We start from the raw sequence: 19,868 nt of genomic DNA, 5'->3' as shown, positions 1-19,868 counted from the left end.
TTTTTTGACAGGACTGACTTGATGAAGATGAAGATGAAAAAAGGTGGCTGAACAAAACGGCCGGTTCGCCGATTTTTGACTTTTTGCTTAGACAAGGTCTAGAGCCACGCTAGTTGTACCATTGGAGTCCTCTGGTCAAGATAAGGTCCTTTATAAAGTCTGGTAAGCATAGGAGCTCGTTTTCCCGGTATAGCAAGGCTGCAAAAGTCGTGGCAGCCATTTTGTTTGGGGGTGAATCCTACTTAGTAACGCTACCGCGTTACTAATAACGCTACCGCGTTACTAATAACGCTACCGCGTTACTAATAACGCTACCGCGTTACTAATAGTACAGGGACTTTGTCCCAATTTTGGAGTATTTTTTAAAAATTCATAAAAAATTCAATTTTGATTAAAATCAGCTTAACTTTTACACAACATAAGAACATTGTATGTATTTTTTGTATAATTGTATTTTTGATAATAATAATTATTATTATTATCATCATTATTATTTTAGGCTAATATGATGTTTGTTCGAATGGTTCAGCCAACCGGTGGTGGTACTGAAGGCTCATTCCCATACTTGTATATAATAATACCAGTGGTACTAGCTATTATATTCATCATTATACTAGCCATTGCATTATACTGTGTAAGTTATCCACTATTCAAATCTCTTCAGTGTCATATCATTTACTCAAATTAAGAGTCCTTGCTTGCTAATGCATTACTGTGGCCTTACATTGATTTTTATAGCAGCTAATAATGGATAGAATTGATGAAAATAAACAAACCTGCCCACCTGCATTAAGCCTGCTTCTGTTCTGTAATGAGAAACAATGAATCTTTTGGGAGTGGCCTAGCTAAATTTCTTAATTGACAAAATGAGCCATGCACATTTATTTCAATCCTTTTTTATATCTAATGCCAGCTCGGGTTCTTTAAAAGAAGGAAGAAAGCTAAGAAGGAGCAAGAGGAGATGGACCCATACGAAGATGATTATAATCCAAATGATGATGAGACCAAGGACTCCAAAGAAATGTAACTGCAAATGCAGTAGTTATTCACAACCCTCTAATTCCATGATAATTTTTAGTTTTTATTTTGTTTCGTTTTGTAATTTTAATTAATTAAAATGCAATTTTCTTTCCAGCAAAGCCATCTTTTTGATTTAAAATTTAATTTTTAATGATTAAATAAAAAATTTTATACACAAAAAAGCACAACCACAGGTCACGTCCGGTTTAAGTTATTAGGTTAATTTATTAACATCATATAACCAGGGCGTCGCGATTTCGGTTTGTGGGTGTGGCAATTTTTTTTGCTTGAGCAACAATCTCAAGATGACTGTTCTTCTTTCTGCAAGCTTACAGATCCTAGTAGCCTTGGCTATACTCCATTATCCTACCCTCTCCGCCGCTAGACTAGAAACTATAGATGTATACAAACCAATAGCCAAGATATCTCCAGCTTTGAGCGGAGCAGAGAGCAGTCTAGCTTATCCCACAAATGACTCCTTCGGGTATTCTGTTACTGTACATCAGTTATTTGATGATCCTGCTGGCCTCTCTGCAAATGAGCTATTAGATCAAACGCTGTAAGTGTGTTTTTCATGCAGTCTGAGCATAGAATAATTTGTCTTTTTTGCAGTACACAGTTTACTCTTTCAGTTCCCCTTTCTGTCTTTGACTCGTAGCATGCATTAGAGAATAGGAAAGCCTATGCTTTTGTTTCTATTGAACTTCTGTCTGAATAATCAGTGGAAAAAGTGTTTTATAATTCATTAAAAAAAAACTAGTACTAATATACATGTAGGCTGTCATGTAGCTGTTGTTGTTGCATAGCAGCAAGAGTACCTAATGATAGCAGTATCCTATTCTGAGAAAGTAAATTGAATACACCTTATAATTCTCAAGAGGGTACATCTATTTACTAGCAGCTTGAGTAATAAGAGCTTTAATTTATTTTGAAGTTGGTATTATATTTTTAAAACATGCCTCCCTCTCTTTTATATGTGTACTTCCCCTCTTTCTCTCTACCTCTCTCTCCTACTCTCTCTCTCTCTCTCTCTCTCTCTCTCTCTCTTCCCCAGTATAATGGTTGGTGCTCCTACAGGTGCTTACCCAGGTGGTTTAAATGTATCTATAATGCAACCAGACAGAAGAGCATGTGAAAGAGTATATTCAGCAGGATCACTCAATTCTCTGACAAATGAGCAGATACTTGATTGTTTTCGTAACACTGCCACTGGAATGAACAATAATAGAACTGGTCTAGTCTACCAGTGTCCATTATCCTCACCATCGTGCTCCGCTGCACTTGGATCAGGCGAACCAGACACTCCTGATGGACTCCTCTTTGATAGAATTGGTATGATATTATTTATTTATTCATTATTAATTTACTTATTTATTTATTAGGTAACAATAGGATTTCTTTGCCAAGGGTTAGTGATGATCCTGATGATGAACTGTCTTTACAGAATAAGAATGGACAGCAAATGGGAGCTACAGTATACAGTGATAATGGATACTTTGTGGTAATTATACACTAAAAGTCTCATTATTAATTTCTCTAGCTCTCTCTTTCTCTTTATTTTATTTTTTGTAAATTAACTATTTTAATTTACAGGCATGTGCACCTCTGTGGGAATATGTTGATCTATCTAGTCGTAACTCTCAGCCAAGAGGTCATTGTGTATACTCAAATCGCTCTCTCTCTAATTTTCTCATACTTCAGCCGTGCGGTTAGCCACACCCATTATTAACCACACCCATTCACTTGTCCTTCATACATCAGATCACAGTGGTACAGGTACTAATCAAATTAACGAGGGCTACTGTGAGTCTGGATTTTCAGTAGGCGTGTCCGAAACATCCGCTTTACGACAAGATACTGTGAGTTTGTTGGTAATAAATTTTGTACTTTACTGTATCATTTTGATTATGATAGCCCTCTGCACCAGGCCCCTTCATGTTGACCGGAACTCCTGGACGGAGATATAGTAGTGGCGGTGTGTTTTTTTACAATCAGTTGAATCAAACTGGCAATAGACCACGTTATGGTGACATACAAACACCATTTATTAATGCTAGTATAGGCAGTGGAGATCAAGCAGACAGAAGTGCTTTTAATACTGTGTATGATGACCAGTTTAGTTATTATGGTAAGAAACTTGCATGTACATGTACACTGTACACACACGATGTTTAGCTTATGTAATAGTGTAGCCTCTTTATTAAGGACACCATTGGGCCTATATTACCTGCCCTTAATACAGAGGTGTCCTCATTTCAGAGATATACTTTTTGTATAGGCTTGTAAATTCTTCTTATCTCAAAGTGTCTCAAATTATATGTGATATATATTGTATAGTACATTTTCATTATTGTTCTTTTAAATCTCTTTCTCTATTTTTTCAGGGTTCTCCATTGCTTCAGGGTTCTTAACAAGCCAAGTCTCAAAAGGTACGTAGCATATATTATTGATATAAGCTTATATTTTCTTTATGGTCAGATTTTTTGGTCTCTTCACCTCGTTACACTCAATACACACAAATTGGACGAGTGAGTATATTGTTCACTTGTTTATTGTTTATCATTTTTTAACATTTTGCTATTGTTTGTTTATTTTCAATGTTTTTCATTATAGGTATACATTGTTAATAATATTGATGTTAAGCCTACCCTGCATATAGATGGAGAACAGGTTCATTAATACTCTCTTTTGCTATTTCTATTTTTTTTTAACTTTGTAGTTTGGAGAATATTTTGGATATTCAGTTGCAGCTGTCGATTTGAATGCAGATGGGTCAGTTCAATTAAGTGTGTGGGCGGTAATTAATAGTGTTGTTTTTGTGGCAGTAAATGTTTTTTTTGTTTACATGTGCATGTACATGCACATGGTGCATTATCGTTATAATAACTGGTTTACCCTGTTTTGTTTTTTCTTGAGTGCTTGCGCTGCATTGGTACAAGTTTCATTTTCATTCTTGTATGTTCTCATAGTTGGGATGACGTACTAGTTGGTTCTCCTATATACAGCGAACCATCTCATCATGAAGTGGGACGTGTCACTGCCTACGTTAATAATCAGGTGATTCCAATCAGTGATTTGATTTGATTTGATTTGAGTTCACATTAGAACTCTTCGTTCACAAAAGCTGGTGTCATAGTTGGTCAGGAAAGTTCGGGAAGATTTGGTATTTCAATAGCTTCACTTGGAGACTTAAATAATGATGGATACAATGGTAACTGATGCTTATTGTATTTATCTCCTATTTTATTTATGTCTTTTTATATAGATTTTGCAGTCTCAGCTCCATATGAAGGTAATGGGTTTGTGTATATTTATTATGGTCAAGAGATGGATGAATCTGGCTCTATTGTTAACACTACTTATCAACAAGTAAAAATAACATTAATTAATTAATTTATTTATTGATTGGTTTGTTAGCGTATTAATGGTTCAGCTGTTGCATCTCAAGTAACTGATATCCCATCAGTTAGTTCCTTTGGGTTCTCTCTCTCTGGTGGTACTGATGTTGATCAAAACGGGTACAGAGGTAAGACTTTGTTACTTTTCTGTGAATCCATCTCTCCTCCTTCCCTTCAGATCTTGTTATTGGAGCTTATGAGTCTCAGAGTGTATTTGTATTGCGTACTATACCAGTAGCTATCACTAATATCAGTATGACATTTAATACTGAACAAGTTATGCTACAAGATTATGATTGTGTATATCAAGGAAATCCAGTGGCATGGTATTACAGTATTTAGATGTTTATTAGTAAATTAATTCTGTGTATTTTTGTAGCTTTGATGTAGCAGTGTGTGCTATGTACAGAGGTAAAGGGCTATCAAATGGATTTAGTAAGAAATAAAATGGAGAGAGAGGAGAGAGAGAGAGAAAAAAAGAAAGAGAGAGGTGGAGGGAAAGAAGAGCAAAGAAAGAGGAGAAGGAAGAAGATGACTCTCTCAAGATGATGCTGTATTATGTAGTTTGTGTTTATATTTTTAGGAACTAATTTTGTGCTAAGAGAAGTTACAGAGTCCATTAGCAATAGGCTCTTTTTTGAAGATGGCTCAAGGATGTACACAGGAGAGCTCACTTTAACTGGAGAATACACTGAGACTTGTACTGATGTCACAGTTCTTATTGAGGTAAGTTGCTGTTTTTTTTTTTATTTTTTGATTCATTTTTTCAGAACACAACTACCTATTTGAATTTTAAAATTCGTGCTGATGCTCAAGAGATCCCTCGGGATAAGACGACCGTTAGTACTAACATTGATATCACTGATTTCTCACAATCTCCTGTTGTGGATGCACAAGGATACGAACTAGAGGTATGCATGTATATAGTATTTATCAAGAGTACATGCTTCTGTCCAAAAATTGGCTCTCAGGCTCTAGCATAATTTGCTTGAGCTTATTGCATTCAAAATTAGATTTTTTAAAGTTGCTTCAAATATTTTTATTACATTTTTTTTGATGCAAAAATTTTGCATTACATATAAGGTTTAAGCTGTTTTGATCAAAATTGGATTTTTAATAAGTTGCTCAAAAATTAGGCCAAAGTCCCTGTACCAAAGTCCCTGTACTATAGTTAAAGGACTTTGGTTGTACTTATGATGCATGGAATGTTTAAAAGTAGAGAATTATTTTGTCAAAATTATTGATATACCTTGATCACTAAATTTTATCAGCTTTACATGTATATATGCTTTACTTTATTCTATTACCAACAGATACCAGTAGTGCGAGAGTGTGGAGAAGATGATGTTTGTAATCCTGACCTCAAGCTTAATATTAAAAACATCACTTATCTGTAAGCCACCCATGCCTTCTTTTAACGACATCCACTGTTAATATTACACATCCATTAGGGCTCGAGATGGCAACACGTATCCTACACTAACTGTGGGACCGGTTGAGCGAGTTGTCATATCAGCAGAGTTCTCTAATGATGGGGAAAACTCTTTCTACCCTTATTTAACTTTCGAATTATCTAAGGAGTATTTTCAGCAACCAAGAATAACGCCATTATCTGTAAGAAAGACAGAGGAAAAGAGAGAGAGAGAGGGAGGAATAGAAACACGTTTTTATAGTAGCAAGCTAATATTATGTACTCTTGTAGTAGCTAATGATTTAATTCTCTTTCTTTCTAATTAGCTCTTCATTACGTGCAATGATACCACTTCAGATAATAGCTCTTACGGACACTACGAATGCCAGAATATAAAGACTCCACTCTCGTCCTCTGATGGAGTCACTGTTATCTCACTAGTGGTTCAAGTAATAGAGGGCAGTCTTTATGGTAATGAAGGAGTCCTTAGGATACCTATTGGTATCAGGAACCCAACCGACGTTGCATACAGTGTTGAGAGACCTGAAGATTTAGATAACAATGATGCAGTGGCAAACTTATCCATAGTAGCCTCATCAGAATATGCAGTGACTGTGTAAGTAATGTTACTAAAAATAGATGCACATTGTGTCACTAAAAATGAATATAAATATCAAGTTACTGAAATAGAAAGTAGGTTATTAATTTATTATGTCATTGTGTTGCCAAAAATAGATTATTCCTGTAATTATTGTTTTGCTAAAAATAGATAATACATCATCTAATACGTGATACATTGCAGGTTTTATTCAGGAGAAGAGATAGATTATAAAGGAAACGGGTCTAATTTTGACGGCAGAGATGCATCCACGCTCGGAGAGAGAGTCATGATTAATGTTAATTTCAAGAATGATGGACCATCCCAGATTATCAGTGGACAATTGAATATATACATACCATCACGTGGACCCGAGACTGGGAGCTATTATTATTACTATCCAGCAGCAGTGGTAATAAGGAGAGAGAGAGAGAGAATATTAATAGAGAGACAGAGAAAAAAATTTAGAGCTACCATGCACCTTTGTGAGCTTTTTAAGTTCCTTTTCTCTCCGGTAAAGCATCTTCAGTCAACTAAATGACATGCTTCACGAGTTGACAGGCACCACAATAGTACATGTACATATGACTTTTGAAACAAAAATCTAATTTTTTTGATTGAAATCAACTCAACACAGCATAAGGACTTGTATATGTATCAGAAAAAATTATTAAAATTAAAAAATTTTCCTAATCATTTTTGGCAAAAATTTGGCCCAAGTTTGTGTACTATATTATAGTATAGGGATTTTGGCCCAATTTTTGAATAACTTGACAATCTACTAGCTCCATGTATACTATTACAAAATCCTTTCCTTTTTCTGTTTTTCCCTACCTCTTTTCTCCAGAGCTCTTCTCACTTAGAGTGTGATAATTCTACACTCAATCCTGATGATCTTGATGTATCTGAAGCTGAAACCAATGCCCAGCAGCAGCAGTCACAGGAAGACTCAGGAAGGAGGAGAAGGAAAAGAAATGTCTCATTATTTTATCCATCATTTTCATCTTCATCATCTTCATCAAAAACGAATATTGTAAAAAGACAACAAACACAGGAGAAATTAGTAAGACAAAGAAAGAAAGAGAGAGAGAGAACTTTCTCAATTTTTTTTTATTATAGGATTGCTCTGGCCAATCCAAGACTGGCTGCATTTTACTTTCTTGCAGTATAACTTCATTCCTTACCAGAACTGACACTATAGTCATCACTGGGTACATTGATGAAAGGTTCTTTAATGTACGTAGCACTCAACATGCAGGCATATGCGTAGTATTAATTATACATGGATCAGTTGAGTCTAAAGATTACTTTTATATATTTATTTTAGGGTAAAACAGGTACATATAACCTAACCGCTTATGCTGTTGTTAACATCACTGATGGCATAACTAACTCAGTCAATGCTACTGAAGAAGGCTCTGTGAGAAAGAGAGGGAGAGAGAGAGGGGGGAAAGAAAAGAGAGAGAGAGGGGGGGGGAAGGAAGAAAAAGAAGGAGGGAAAGAGTGTGTGTATGTGTGAGAGATACTAACTACATGTATTTTTATTGCTAGGATACATTGACGTTATTAACTACAGGCACTAGCACAGAGTCTGGTGGCATTCCCTGGTATATATATGTGGCTCCAGCAGTTGCAGCTGTACTTTTTGTAATAATAATTGCAGTAATTCTATATTTTGTAAGTATCCACTATTATAATCTTATGCATGCACATACACTGTCCAATGTAACTCTGTGTGTAGTGGCGTGTTTTCAATGCAATAGTTATTCAGCTGTACAGTGAGTGTTAATGAGTGACAGTATCTATTTGCTAGTCATCTTTATGAGCTGTTGGATAAACTGTGAAATTTATGTCTTCCTTCCTTTCTCCTCCTCTTTCTCTTTAGTGTGGTTTCTTCCGTAGAAAGAAGAAGTCCATGAAAGCTGATGCTGTTGCTTCTGGTGAGGGAGATAACGTTGAACAATTTATACCAGATCCTTTTGGGGACTCTGCAAAAGCCAAAGAAGCAGCCAAAAATTAAAAAAAATTTTTTATAATTATGTGAAAATTAACAATACATGATATTATAATTTCAGCAAAATTATTACGTTTTATTATTATTGCAATGCACATTGCACAGCTGTTTATTTTTTACTTCCCTTTGTTCATTATGATAGCTAAAAAATAATTTATAATAAAAATAAATATTTTAAATAATATTCAGTTTGATGGGCGTGGTTAATAAATTTATTAATTAATATTAAAGTTAATTATTAATCATGCTTGCAGTGTAGATCTTTTAGTTGCTTTCGTTTTGTCATTCCAATTCTCTCTTTCTTTTCCCTAGAGAGAGACAGGAGAAAGAAGAAGCTAAGAGATACAATCCGACTTATAGAAGGATATATCCATTTACCTACACATTAAAGCAGAAGGTCACAGTGGCATTCCATCATGGGTAACAGTCATTCAAACGACTCGTCCCGCATGATGGTTGGAGATAGGATCAGCGACCATTTTACTACACAGGAAGAACTGGATTATACATTTGAACAGATTGTGGTAAGAGGGAGAGAGACAATATTAAATTATTGTAACATTATCCTTCTCTGCCTTATCAATATGTACAATGTGTATAGTTACACTTTTCCAACTATTTCATTATTCCCAAAACCTTTGAATTTACACACAGACTTGATAGAGAGCAAAGAGTGTTATAAATTTATTATCAGTGTTTTTAGTATACTAGCAGTGTATTATCAGGATACCATTAGTCTCAGTATATTTTGCTAGTATATTATATTCGTTTCATGCATGGGCTCTTCCATTTGTGCCTAGTCATTTGTGTACAAAGTCTGTTTGCAGCTGTTCTTTGGTTTTGTAATTGGACCCGTAAACATTTTTTATATTATAAATATAAATATTGATTGCATCCCTTTCACTTCGATAATCGATGCCCCCGTCCCCCATTATCCTTTTATGAAATCCCCCTCTCTTTTAATTTCCCTCCCTCTCTCTAAGGCATCATTGGATCTACCAGATGATAAGAAAAGTGTTGTATTAAACAGCTCAGAGGAGAAGAAAAAGTTAATGGTGAGGGATCACAACAGGAGACAGACCCACCATCAGTTCCCACCAAAATTCTACATATCAAAATTTGCTCATGTACTCGAAGCTGAAAACATCAAAGTAATTTATTAATATAAATTATCATTATAGTACATACAATCCAACCTCTTTGTGATAAGGAGTGAGATATGTATTTTTGTAATGGCCCAATTGCTACAAATTAAACAAGAGTGCCTCTGAAATGAGGACATCTATGTATCAAGGACAAGTGGTATTGTCCTAAGTAAAGAGAGGCTGCAATGCAGTATAGTAGTAAGAGAGGTTACACTGTAGTATATGGCACCATTATTACTATACTTGGGTTACTATTTATTTGTGTACACTATAGAAAGCAAGGAAGCGATCACAAGACACTGTGCAGTATTTAAGAGGCTTGGAAATATCTCTTAGGACCAATAAAATAAGGTGAGGGAGAGAGAGAGAGAAAGAGAGAGGTAGTACATCATCAGTTTTATTTATTTTTTATTATATTATTAGCTGGGTCCAGGATTTTTTAGCAGACAATAATGCCGGTTTACAAAAACTTGTACAATATATGAAGTTCCGTTATGACTTGGAAAAGAAAGGGTAAAGAAATAAAATAATTAATGAATATTCTTATTGTTATTGTGAAATGTAATCAAGTTACACATCAGCTATAGTGAAAACACTACTGTAGTCACAATTGACCAAATTTGGAGAATGATGAGAGAGAGAGAGAGAGACAGACAGACAGACAGAGGAAAAAGAAGAGAAAATATTGAGAGACAGAGAGAAAGCTTTAAGGTAGCATATTTTGAGCCCTAAGCCAAATCTTTCTCTATATATATTTTGACCACTCCCTGCATTCTTTAAAATGACATAATATTTTCTGGCATACACTAGAGTTACGCTTGGCAACATTGACCACACCCATTGACACACCCTCAAACTGCCTTTGCTCATGCTATTATTAATTTGCTTTTAGTAAACTCAAGGCACTCACCAGAAGAGGATCGTCCACTTTAGGACGGGCTCACAGTCTTGACAGCGGCATCAATGCATCATCTTCACTATCACTTCCTCCCCCTAATCAAATTAATCCGCTATATAGTTTATTAAATGGAGGGGGCCCCCCGGGTCCAGGGAGAGGTGGAGGGAAAGACGTAGTTGTAGCTGAGACTTCTGATGTTCACGTTTGTGTCCTTTGTATGAAGGCTCTGATGAATAATGCTGTGAGTTATTAATACTCTGTATCCTCTATAGTAAGGACACCTCTATAATAAGGACACTTTTATAAAGGATATTAGTGTAATGTCCCAATTGGTACCTATACAAAAGTACCTCTGAGATGAGGACACCTCTGTATCAAGGGCAGGTAGTGGGGGCCCAATGGTGTCCTTAATAAAGAGGCTACAGTCACTACTGTTACTATGTTGGTATTTAGTGTATCTGTGAAGCATGGGAAGTATCAGCAGTTAGTATCACTATTAATAAAAACTGTAACATTCTTTCATTATTCTAATTGTGGCACAATATTTGAAATTCAAACTTTAATGTGTTTCTTACTCTATCAATGGATGTGTTTACCTTATGTGAATAGCGATCCAGTCAATTTCAATAGTAATAATGTAACCTGATAGTCTTAAATGGACCTTTGTTTACTAATTGATGTTTGAAAAACACAACTAGATCCATGATATAATTTAATGACAGTATTCCATACATTGAATATTACATGTACATGTACATGTACATGTATGTATCTATTGTGCACGCATGACGTGTAAATTTTTAAATTAATTAACAAAAGCAGATTAACTATTTATGGGCAATTGGACATACATGTACATGGTTCGATTATTTCATGAGTCATTAAAATTCTTTCTTTCTCCATCTCTTCCCTCCCCCTCTCTCTCTCTCTCTCCCTATAGCATGGTTTTTCAGCCATCATGAAAGACAAAGAGGCTGTCTCGGTCATGGTCCTCTCCATGTTTTTTGGAACACAAAAGTAAACAGACGGGCTAGTGTGGCTTGTTTGTGTACACATATTGTGTGTGTACATGTAAATATGTGGCATGTCCATGTGTGTACGTATGCCCTTGTGTAGGCATCTCTGTGTGTGTGTATATGCACACGTATGGTAGCGTGTGTGTGTTACTATAATAACAATTATGCTGTCTCTTCCTTCACTTTTCCTTCTCCCCCTCTCTCTCAGGACTATAGTCACTGTGGTAGAGCTTTTAGCTGCCGTGTGTCTAGTCCGCGGCGGCCATCTTAAAGTGCTAGAAGCAGTCGACACGTTCAAGAGAGAGTTCAACGAGCAGAGACGGTTTGAGTCTCTTCTGAAATACTTTATGGATTTCAAGTCAGTCTCGACCGAGTTCCAGCTCGCCTGCATGAACTTCATCAACGTTGTTGTACACTCGGCAGAAGATGTCAACTTTCGGGTACACCTCCAATACGAGTTCACTGAATTGGGACTGGATGAGTATTTACAGGTAGAGGGAGAGGGGAGGGAGAGAAAGAGCTAAGAAATAAGAAATTATACTTATTATTATTATTATTTGTCTACTAGTTTTTAAAGGTCTCTCGTGACTCTGCTCCTCATTTACTTGACCAGATACAGGCCTACGAGGAGAACTATTTCAACGTTGAGCAGCTGGTGGAGGAATCACAGTCTAAACATGAGGCACTGGCATTGGTGGAAGCAATGAAGAAAGAAATGATCGAAGTAATTAATTAATTATATACAAGTACAAGTACAGTAGCAAATTTTTATTGAGGGTTCCTTTAAGATGATGCATGAAGTTTGTCATTGTTGAATATAGCAAATCAGTAAAGTTAGCAAAGCCATGCAAGTGTCACAAAAATGATATAATTGAATTAAAATTAAGTACACACGTTTAAAAGTGGATCGGGAAGAATGCGAAAGTGAAAAAGGAAGCAATTACACTAAGCACGTCCTTATTGTCCTGTTTTGTAACCAGGTCGAGGAAAGACATTCCGAAATTGAATTCCAGTCATTGAAAAAGATAGGTAAGGAATGGGTCTGTGGTGGATGGGTTTAATTATGAGTCCTGCTTTTGTTTTTTAGCTGATCTAGAGAAGCAAGTGGCAGAGTTAAAGAGAAGTTTAGAGGATGTTAAGAGACAAAGTGTACTAATAGCTGAACAAGCAGCTGCATCTCCTGTTGGCCTCCCTCCCCCACCTCCCCCTCCTCCTCCTCCTCCCCCAGGGGGAGTACCCCCTCCTCCCCCTTTACCGGGCGGAGCTCCTCCTCCTCCCCCACCTCCTCTACCAGGCGGAGCCCCTCCTCCTCCCCCTCCTCCTCTACCCGGAGGGGGACCTCCTCCTCCTCCCCCTCCCCCTGGTGGAGGGGGCGTGCCACCACCGCCACCTTTTGGGTTCGGAAAGAAAGGAATAAGTAAGAACAAAATAAAATTATCATCAAATTAATTTTTGCTCTCTCCAGATGTTCAAGGGAAGCGTAAGATACAAACCACTCACAAGCTACCTGTTCTCAATTGGGTCTCTCTCCCAGCCACTCAAGTCTCTGGGACTATCTTCAACTCCATTGATGATGAGAAGATACTCAATTCCCTTGACTTTTCTTCCTTTGAAGAGAAGTTCAAACTCGTGTCCGGGGGGTTGTCTGGGACTACCGTGAGAACTAAAGGCTCTCCTTCTTCACAGGCTAAGGGTGCAGTGACGTCTAGTCTGGGCGGGGCAGCTGGGAGGAGCCTGGAGGCTAGTTTATTGGAGCCAAAGAGACTACAGAATGTTGCTATCGCTAGAAGGAAAGTATCTGCACCTACTGATACAATAAAACAGCAGATATATGGGTGAGTGAGCCCCTTAATTATTAATTAAAAGTCCTTGCACTTGATAATTTAGCAAATTGCTATTTGAAAACGACGCATAAGTTAATATAGAGTTACAAAATGTAACGAAAATGTTTTGATTATAGAGATGCATCAAAAGCACTAGAATTTGTTTTTTAGTACTTCCAATAAAAAATTTTTTATTGTTAGGATGGATCTTGAGTTGTTTAGTGTAGAAATGGCAGAGATTTTAATTAAAGTTTTACCAAACGACGATGAAGTGAAGAAGTTTCAGGAATATCTCAAGGATAAGAAAGACCCAAAGCTCCTCCCACCTGACGATAAATTCCTATTTGACGTAAGGGAGCTAGAGCTAGGTGATAAGGAATTAATTTATTATTATTATCATTATTAGTTGTATAATATTGAGAGACTGAAGCCACGCCTACAAGTTATTATATTCATGGGTAACCTTGACGACGATTTACAGCTTGCAGCACCGGTTAGTGAGATATTATTAAATATTATTATTATTTATTTATTATTATTTTTTAGCAAATAGATGCTGTCATTGCTGCTTCTAAGTCGGTTCTTAATAGTGAAAACTTCAAAAAGATTGTGGAGGTCAGTATATATCACATTGCTGTCAACTGACTAAAATGTGTTTAGGTTATTCTGGCATTTGGAAATTATATTAACAGCAGTAAAAGGGGTGGAGTTTACGGGTTTAAATTCCAGTCTTTTGATATTGTAAGTTACTTAATTATTTTGTAACTTAATTGAAAATTTTTTTGTGCTTGAAAAACCAGCTTAAACTTTGTTACATAGTCTATATCCAGTCTTGCTGTATGTATCAGAAAAATTATATTAAAAATTGATGATTTTAGCATGATCCATTTTAAAATGGCCATAACTCGAAAAATTTAAGTCGGAATTAGCTCAAACTTTCTACACAGCATAAGGACATCAATATGTATCAGAAAATGTAATAAAAATGGGGGGTGATTTTGGAGCCATTTTTTGGAAAAAAACCATGGGCTATAGTACAGGGAAATTTTTGAAAATCGGCCCATTTTTAAAAATGGTCATAATTCAAAAATTTGAGCTCGGAGTCAGCTCAAACTTTCTACACAGCATAATGGCATTGATATGTATCAAAAAATGTAATAAAAATTGGGGGTGATTTTGGAGCCATTTTTCGGAAAAAACCATGGGCTATAGTACAGGGAAATTTTCGAAAATTGGCCCATTTTTTAAAATGGTCATAACTCAGAAATTTGAGTTCGGAATCAACTCAAACTTTCTACACAGCATAATGGCATTGATATGTATCAAAAAATGTAATAAAAATTCGGGGTGATTTTGGAGCCATTTTTCGGAAAAAACCATGGGCTATAGTACAGGGAAATTTTCGAAAATTGGCCCATTTTTTAAAATGGTCATAACTCAGAAATTTGAGTTCGGAATCAACTCAAACTTTCTACACAGCATAAGGGCATCAATATGTATCAGAAAATGTAATAAAAATTCGGGGTGATTTTGGAGCCATTTTTTGACTGTATATGCATGTGTCAAGATTAATATTTTTTTCTTCCTATCATAGTTAACAGAATTCAGATCTCCAGCTGACAAGAAGTTCACACTGTTACATTTCGTTGCTGACGTATTGCGCAGTCAATATCCTCATTCACTTGATGCCATTAACGAGTTAGCATATTTAGAAAAGGCAGGGTCAGGTTAGTTCTGGATGCTGTTTTGAAAAAATGTACAATTAATTATATTTTACCTCCTCCTCTCTCTCTCTCTCTCCAGTTAATCTTGATTTATTGGGTGCTGATGTAAGGGAATTTATTAAAGGAATGAAATTGGCTACTGGTGAACTCGTAAACAATAAACAAAACAAAAAATTAAAAGTAAACAAACACTTATACACATACACACACACTGGGCAATTCTCTCTATTAAACTAATGATTGATGTTTGTGACATTCGTGTGTCTTCTATTGTAGAATTTTTGTTTGGACTATGAGCCAAAAATAACAAAAGTTGAGGCAGACTATCAAACAGCTAAAGTAAGTGCAGCTGCCAAATAATTTATCGTATGTACATGTACATGTACATGTTCTTGGTTTATACATGTGTAATATTTTACTATAGGATGTTTTTACTGAGTTGGTACAATATTTTGGCGAGAATCCTAAATTAGCTCAACCAAACACGATCTTTCCCGTATTGCAAAGATTCATAGCATCACTTAAGGTTTGAGAATTATTAATGACATGTATATCCATTTATTTATTTATTTATTTATTTATTTATTTATAATAGAAAGCTGATTCTGAAAACATTGAGAGAGCTAGAAGAGAAGAAATGGTAAAAACTAATGTATATAATATATAATTTAATGTTTCCTTCTCTCTCTCTTCCTTCCCCCCCCCCTCTCTCTCTCCTCAGGCTAGACGGGCAGAAGAAGCTCAAAGGAGACAACAGGTAAGTACATTATTTAATGTCTGTCCCTCCTCCTTGTAACAGAAGGCAACTAATTGACACCTATGTTTAGTTGTTGACACTATCATTGCACTACAGTAATTTACATATTTTATCCTTTTTCTCTCTCCTGTCAGCTGTTGCAGGAACAGCAGGCCGAAGATGAAGGAGGCTTAGAAGTATTACAGCAGGTTTATGATGGAGCCATTGATATGTTGATCACTGAACTTAAATCAAATGCTTTCAAGCCTAAGGAGTACAGAAAGAGTCGTTTGATTTTGCCTGCAACATCACAGTCAAGCCTTGGCCCTGAAGTACATGTCAACACAAGGAGATAACATCTATAATGGTGTAATAACCACATGTATATTAACAACAAATGGGTGTGTAATTTTTTGATTGATTTATTTTGTGTCTTTGTTTTTTAATTGGATAATTCTCTCACATTTTAGACTGGTCACTATTAAATTTTTAAAATTGCTGTATATGTTATTATTTCCTAATGACGTGTATAAATGCTGTATTAATTAATTAATAATTAAGTATTTGTAAGAAAATTTTGACAGAATCAGCTAAAACATGTACATGTATGCACATCACAGCTAGCAGTTCTAATGTTATTTCTTTTACTAATTCCTCTTCTAGTTAGTTTTCTTTTCTCCTCCTCCTCCATTTGCTTGGTGCAACTTTTTCCATTTTGATCTCAGTCGTTGTAAATCTCCCATCAGGTTCTTCTTGAGTACGGCCGAAGCAGTAATGAGCCCAGCAAACATGGCTCCGGAGAAACCATCAGAGAACACGTCCTGTCCAGTCAGATACAGACCATCGACTGGTAGCTGTGGACGCAGATCGGTCTGGATTGATGGATCAAATCGATTGATATCATGATCCAAGCCGTAGACCTCTCCTTTGTAAGACTCCAGGTAGAACTGGTTGCTTAATGGAGTCCCAACTTCAATGTATTCCAGCTTATCTTCGAGGTGAGGGTAGAGCTTACAGACCTGTTCCCAGAGCCGCCTCCCGAGTCTAGTCTTGAACGAAACATAATCCTCTCCTCTTTTCTGAACCTGCTCTCCCTTCCACTCCTCGAACCATTCAAATGGGGTCACGGTCACAATTGCGCATGTAGATTTCCCCGGATATCGGTCGTTGAATGTCGGGTCCTTGGACGATGGAAACGAAACAAACATGAGAGGTACGCTTGAGTCCCGTGCCTCCTCCGCAGAGAGGGCAAAGTATTTCTCAACGACCTTTATGACATCAGGGTCGGTGAATGCCCATGTGTTTTGAGCCGCTAGTCCAAGCTCCTCCTTAGTCCCGCCCAGCCCTATGAATATCATTAAGAACCCGGGACCAGGTCTCACTTTCTTTACTAGCTTGCTCAAACCGGTTTGACTAGCTATCTCTGCTGGCAACAGTTTGGTGACGGTATTGGTTAGTCCGGCGTCAGAAATAACTATAGGAGCATATAGTTCATATTCTTGTTTCCCACGGGAGACTTTCACGCCTACAGCTGCTCCACCCTTTACCAATATCTCCTTGACCCTCACTCTTACTAGCACACGCCCACCGGAAGCTTCAATGGTTGGTATGATGTTGTATGCTATTTCACTGGATCCGCCTTTTGGGTAGTATGACCCATCCAGGAAGTGAAGGAGGAGTAGTGAGTGCATGTAGAATGGAGCTTTTCCTGGAGGAGTACCTGAAGAGAAAGACAGTGATAATATTAAGAATCATAGAGTCCAGGGACTTTGGTCCTATTTTTGAGTAACTTTAAAAATTCGTAAAAAATCCAATTTTAATCAAAATCAGCTCAAACTTTCTACACAAAATAAGAACATGTATATGTATCAGGAAAAATATAAAAATGGAAAAATCTCACCTAGCCATTTTTGGCAAAATTTCGCCAAAGTCACTGTACTATAGTACAGGGACTTTGGCCCGATTTTTGAGTAGCTTTAAAAATTCATTAAAAATCCAATTTTGATCAAAATCAGCTCAAACTTTTTACACAAAATAAAAACATGTATATGCATCAGAAAAAAATATAAAAATGGAAAAATCTCTCCTAGCCACTTTTGACAAAATACCCTGTTGCAGACTAATCTTACATACATTACAACAGATGTCTTTGTTTATTGTTACCATTACATGTTACATGCAAATAGTGTGACTCCACAAAACATGGTCTGAAGCCAAGTGGCTACCCCTCCTCTCTCTCTCTCTTACCATAATTCCCAAAGCAGTAAGTAAGTACAGCTCGTAGATCTTTATTGTCAGTGACTTCATTGAGGACTTCTTCTACTGTCATTTTGAGGTACTTTAGATTCGGTACCAGCCACATCAAAATCCCAGACGATAAGAGAAACCTTGCCAAAAACTTTGGAATGAATTTAAGTAATCCTACGATCGACGAAATTTTTGCAGCATCTTCCATTTTTTTATAAAAGGAACGTATCGCTTTCTCTTCCTTTGGAAACTGCTCAATGAAGTACTCAACTTGTTTCTTCCGACCAGATTTTACATAGTATTTCTTGGAGTATTCTTCTCCTAATGCAATCATGTCGTAGGTCTCGTCCAGTGACAGCCATTGTAGTTTACCGTTGGTCAACTGGTCACTAAGGATACGATTAGTATTACCGGGGTTCATCTTCCCAACGTAGTGTATCCCTATGTCAAACTCAAATCCTTTGTCAATGAAAACGTGACAGCAGCCCCCGGCCTGGTCATGCTGCTCAAGGACTAGGACCTTCTTTCCTGCTCTAGAGAGAAGTGAAGCAACACTCAGGCCTCCTAACCCGCTCCCTATAACAATGGCGTCGAGACTATCGGGGACTTTGTCAGGGGAGAAGCTGTTCTTGAGTACAGCATCACGTTTAGACTGGTCTATCTCGATGTCTGTCTCTCCCGGCGGGTTGATGATTAGTTTCTCGTCGAATATAGACTGGCCTTTGGGAGAGGAAGAGAATAGCCAAAGGCTATCCTTAATATAGTAATAAGCTAAGGCTAGGGGCAGAAGCAGAACGAATCCCCAAAGAACAAGGGCCAAAACCATCTTCCAGCTAATCCTATACAGTCAGCAAAGCAAGACATTCACACGTGCGCATATGTGATAACGAGCCACTCCCAATCTGAGCTGAGCAATCTCCGGCTCCCATTGCATCATTAACATTAATTTTTCCAAAATGGTTGCATCAAAGGTGATGTTTGTGCTAACACTAGCTCTTGTAGCTCTAGCTGCTGCCAAGTTTGAATATACACAAGAGTTCCAGGACTGGAAAGTCAAGTACAACAAGGTCTATGAGACAAAGGAGACTGAGCTTGAGCGTCAAATCATCTGGGAATCAAACAAGAAGTTTGTAGAGAACCACAATGCTAACTCTGACAAATTTGGATTCACTGTTGCCATGAATGAGTTTGCTGATCTTGTAAGTGAATATCAAAACATGTGTACCTAAGCTAGATTATACTTCCCTACTATAAAATTTTTTAAATAATTTTCTCCACAACAACTGAATTTTAAATGTGAAATAGGTCAACTTCCAAAATAAGATATTCTTTTCAAAACAATAAAGATAAAACAACGTTAAATTTTGTCCCACAAACTATTTTTGCATGAATTTTTTTAAATCTATGGTTTTGTTTTTTTAAGGATGCTGACGCATTCTCTAAACTTAAAAAAATCCCATCTCATCCAGCACAAGCTAATAACAACAAAGTTTTGCTTACTGGAGGTAATGTTCCAAACTCAATTGATTGGAGAAAGAAAGGAGCTGTAACTCCTGTATCAAGTCAAGTACGTCAGTGCAATACATTAATGATTTATTTATTTATTTATTTATTTTTTGTAAAGGGCCAGTGTGGAGTATGGCCATGGCCTATCGTTGGTTCAGTTGAAAGTCAGTATTTCATTAAGACTGGTACCCTCGTTCCACTCTCAGTTCAACAGATACTAGACTGTGCCAGTTAGTTTGACTTTAATATCTCATTTACATTTTAACCTGCATATACATCTACGCTGTATAGATATTACTAATTTGGACGAAGCAGGTGCAATATATAAGTAT

General features: G+C 36.8%; 5 protein-coding genes across 5 annotated transcripts in view; 4 read left to right on the top strand and 1 right to left on the bottom strand.

Annotated features, from left to right (window-relative positions):
• LOC100636987 (integrin alpha-V-like) overlaps positions 1-1,164 on the top strand; it is an 8,233-nt gene extending 7,069 nt beyond the window's left edge. The window contains exons 24-25 of the mRNA XM_003383625.3: positions 500-634; positions 914-1,164. Coding sequence (XP_003383673.2) covers positions 500-634; positions 914-1,027 — 249 coding nt within the window. The 3' untranslated portion in view covers positions 1,028-1,164. The remainder of the gene's footprint in view (positions 1-499; positions 635-913) is intronic.
• A 109-nt stretch (positions 1,165-1,273) lies between these two features.
• LOC105316543 (integrin alpha-8-like) lies at positions 1,274-8,510 on the top strand. The gene is made up of 27 exons (XM_020008469.1): positions 1,274-1,579; positions 2,075-2,352; positions 2,403-2,521; positions 2,614-2,728; positions 2,782-2,879; positions 2,935-3,148; positions 3,405-3,449; positions 3,499-3,548; positions 3,634-3,690; positions 3,740-3,792; positions 3,990-4,077; positions 4,126-4,231; positions 4,286-4,389; positions 4,438-4,546; positions 4,597-4,744; positions 4,798-4,853; positions 5,002-5,144; positions 5,189-5,329; positions 5,732-5,811; positions 5,870-6,032; positions 6,156-6,445; positions 6,632-6,839; positions 7,275-7,490; positions 7,547-7,663; positions 7,755-7,847; positions 7,979-8,104; positions 8,313-8,510. The coding sequence occupies exons 1-27, from the start codon at positions 1,326-1,328 to the stop codon at positions 8,445-8,447; spliced, it is 3,606 nt and encodes a 1,201-aa protein (XP_019864028.1). The 5' UTR covers positions 1,274-1,325; the 3' UTR covers positions 8,448-8,510.
• Positions 8,511-8,688: 178 nt separating this feature from the next.
• Positions 8,689-16,252, top strand: LOC100633373 (formin-like protein 2). The gene is made up of 22 exons (XM_020008428.1): positions 8,689-8,965; positions 9,425-9,592; positions 9,861-9,937; positions 10,010-10,099; positions 10,479-10,725; positions 11,425-11,501; positions 11,709-11,991; positions 12,069-12,224; positions 12,481-12,529; positions 12,588-12,917; positions 12,966-13,335; positions 13,525-13,672; positions 13,730-13,816; positions 13,870-13,938; positions 13,984-14,064; positions 14,918-15,050; positions 15,127-15,227; positions 15,324-15,386; positions 15,472-15,573; positions 15,643-15,687; positions 15,769-15,804; positions 15,939-16,252. The coding sequence occupies exons 1-22, from the start codon at positions 8,858-8,860 to the stop codon at positions 16,137-16,139; spliced, it is 3,021 nt and encodes a 1,006-aa protein (XP_019863987.1). The 5' UTR covers positions 8,689-8,857; the 3' UTR covers positions 16,140-16,252.
• Positions 16,253-16,264: 12 nt separating this feature from the next.
• LOC100636736 (putative all-trans-retinol 13,14-reductase) lies at positions 16,265-18,905 on the bottom strand. Its single transcript, XM_003383623.3, has 2 exons — positions 18,031-18,905; positions 16,265-17,503 (listed from the first exon to the last, which is right to left on the bottom strand). The coding sequence occupies exons 1-2, from the start codon at positions 18,854-18,856 to the stop codon at positions 16,443-16,445; spliced, it is 1,887 nt and encodes a 628-aa protein (XP_003383671.1). The 5' UTR covers positions 18,857-18,905; the 3' UTR covers positions 16,265-16,442.
• Positions 18,906-18,950: 45 nt separating this feature from the next.
• Positions 18,951-19,868, top strand: part of LOC100636861 (cathepsin L1-like) — a 7,612-nt gene continuing 6,694 nt past the window's right edge. Inside the window, exon 1 of the mRNA XM_020008446.1 lies at positions 18,951-19,229. Coding sequence (XP_019864005.1) covers positions 18,987-19,229 — 243 coding nt within the window. The 5' untranslated portion in view covers positions 18,951-18,986. The remainder of the gene's footprint in view (positions 19,230-19,868) is intronic.

The sequence above is a fragment of the Amphimedon queenslandica genome, unplaced genomic scaffold (genome assembly GCF_000090795.2).
Source record: "Amphimedon queenslandica unplaced genomic scaffold, v1.1 AMPQUscaffold_13508, whole genome shotgun sequence".
NCBI classification, from domain to species: Eukaryota; Metazoa; Porifera; class Demospongiae; order Haplosclerida; family Niphatidae; genus Amphimedon; species Amphimedon queenslandica.
The sequence above is the reverse complement of the archived record's forward strand: the minus strand, read 5'-3'. Positions and strand labels throughout refer to the sequence as shown.

What these genes read in the sequence shown, in the direction of transcription:
- LOC105316543 (XM_020008469.1), top strand. Translation starts at nt 1,326, where the DNA reads ATGACTGTTCTTCTTTCTGCAAGCTTACAGATCCTAGTAGCCTTGGCT. An exon ending in GAGCTATTAGATCAAACGCT is followed by an intron (nt 1,580 to 2,074) that starts GTAAGTGTGTTT and finishes TCTCTTCCCCAG; the next exon opens with TATAATGGTTGGTGCTCCTA. An exon ending in CTGCCTACGTTAATAATCAG is followed by an intron (nt 4,078 to 4,125) that starts GTGATTCCAATC and finishes AGTTCACATTAG; the next exon opens with AACTCTTCGTTCACAAAAGC.
- LOC100636736 (XM_003383623.3), bottom strand. Translation starts at nt 18,856, where the DNA reads ATGGTTTTGGCCCTTGTTCTTTGGGGATTCGTTCTGCTTCTGCCCCTA. An exon ending in TTACTGCTTTGGGAATTATG is followed by an intron (nt 17,504 to 18,030) that starts GTAAGAGAGAGA and finishes CTTTCTCTTCAG; the next exon opens with GTACTCCTCCAGGAAAAGCT.
- LOC100633373 (XM_020008428.1), top strand. Translation starts at nt 8,858, where the DNA reads ATGGGTAACAGTCATTCAAACGACTCGTCCCGCATGATGGTTGGAGAT. An exon ending in TGAAGAAAGAAATGATCGAA is followed by an intron (nt 12,225 to 12,480) that starts GTAATTAATTAA and finishes TTTTGTAACCAG; the next exon opens with GTCGAGGAAAGACATTCCGA. An exon ending in GAGCTAGAAGAGAAGAAATG is followed by an intron (nt 15,688 to 15,768) that starts GTAAAAACTAAT and finishes CTCTCTCCTCAG; the next exon opens with GCTAGACGGGCAGAAGAAGC.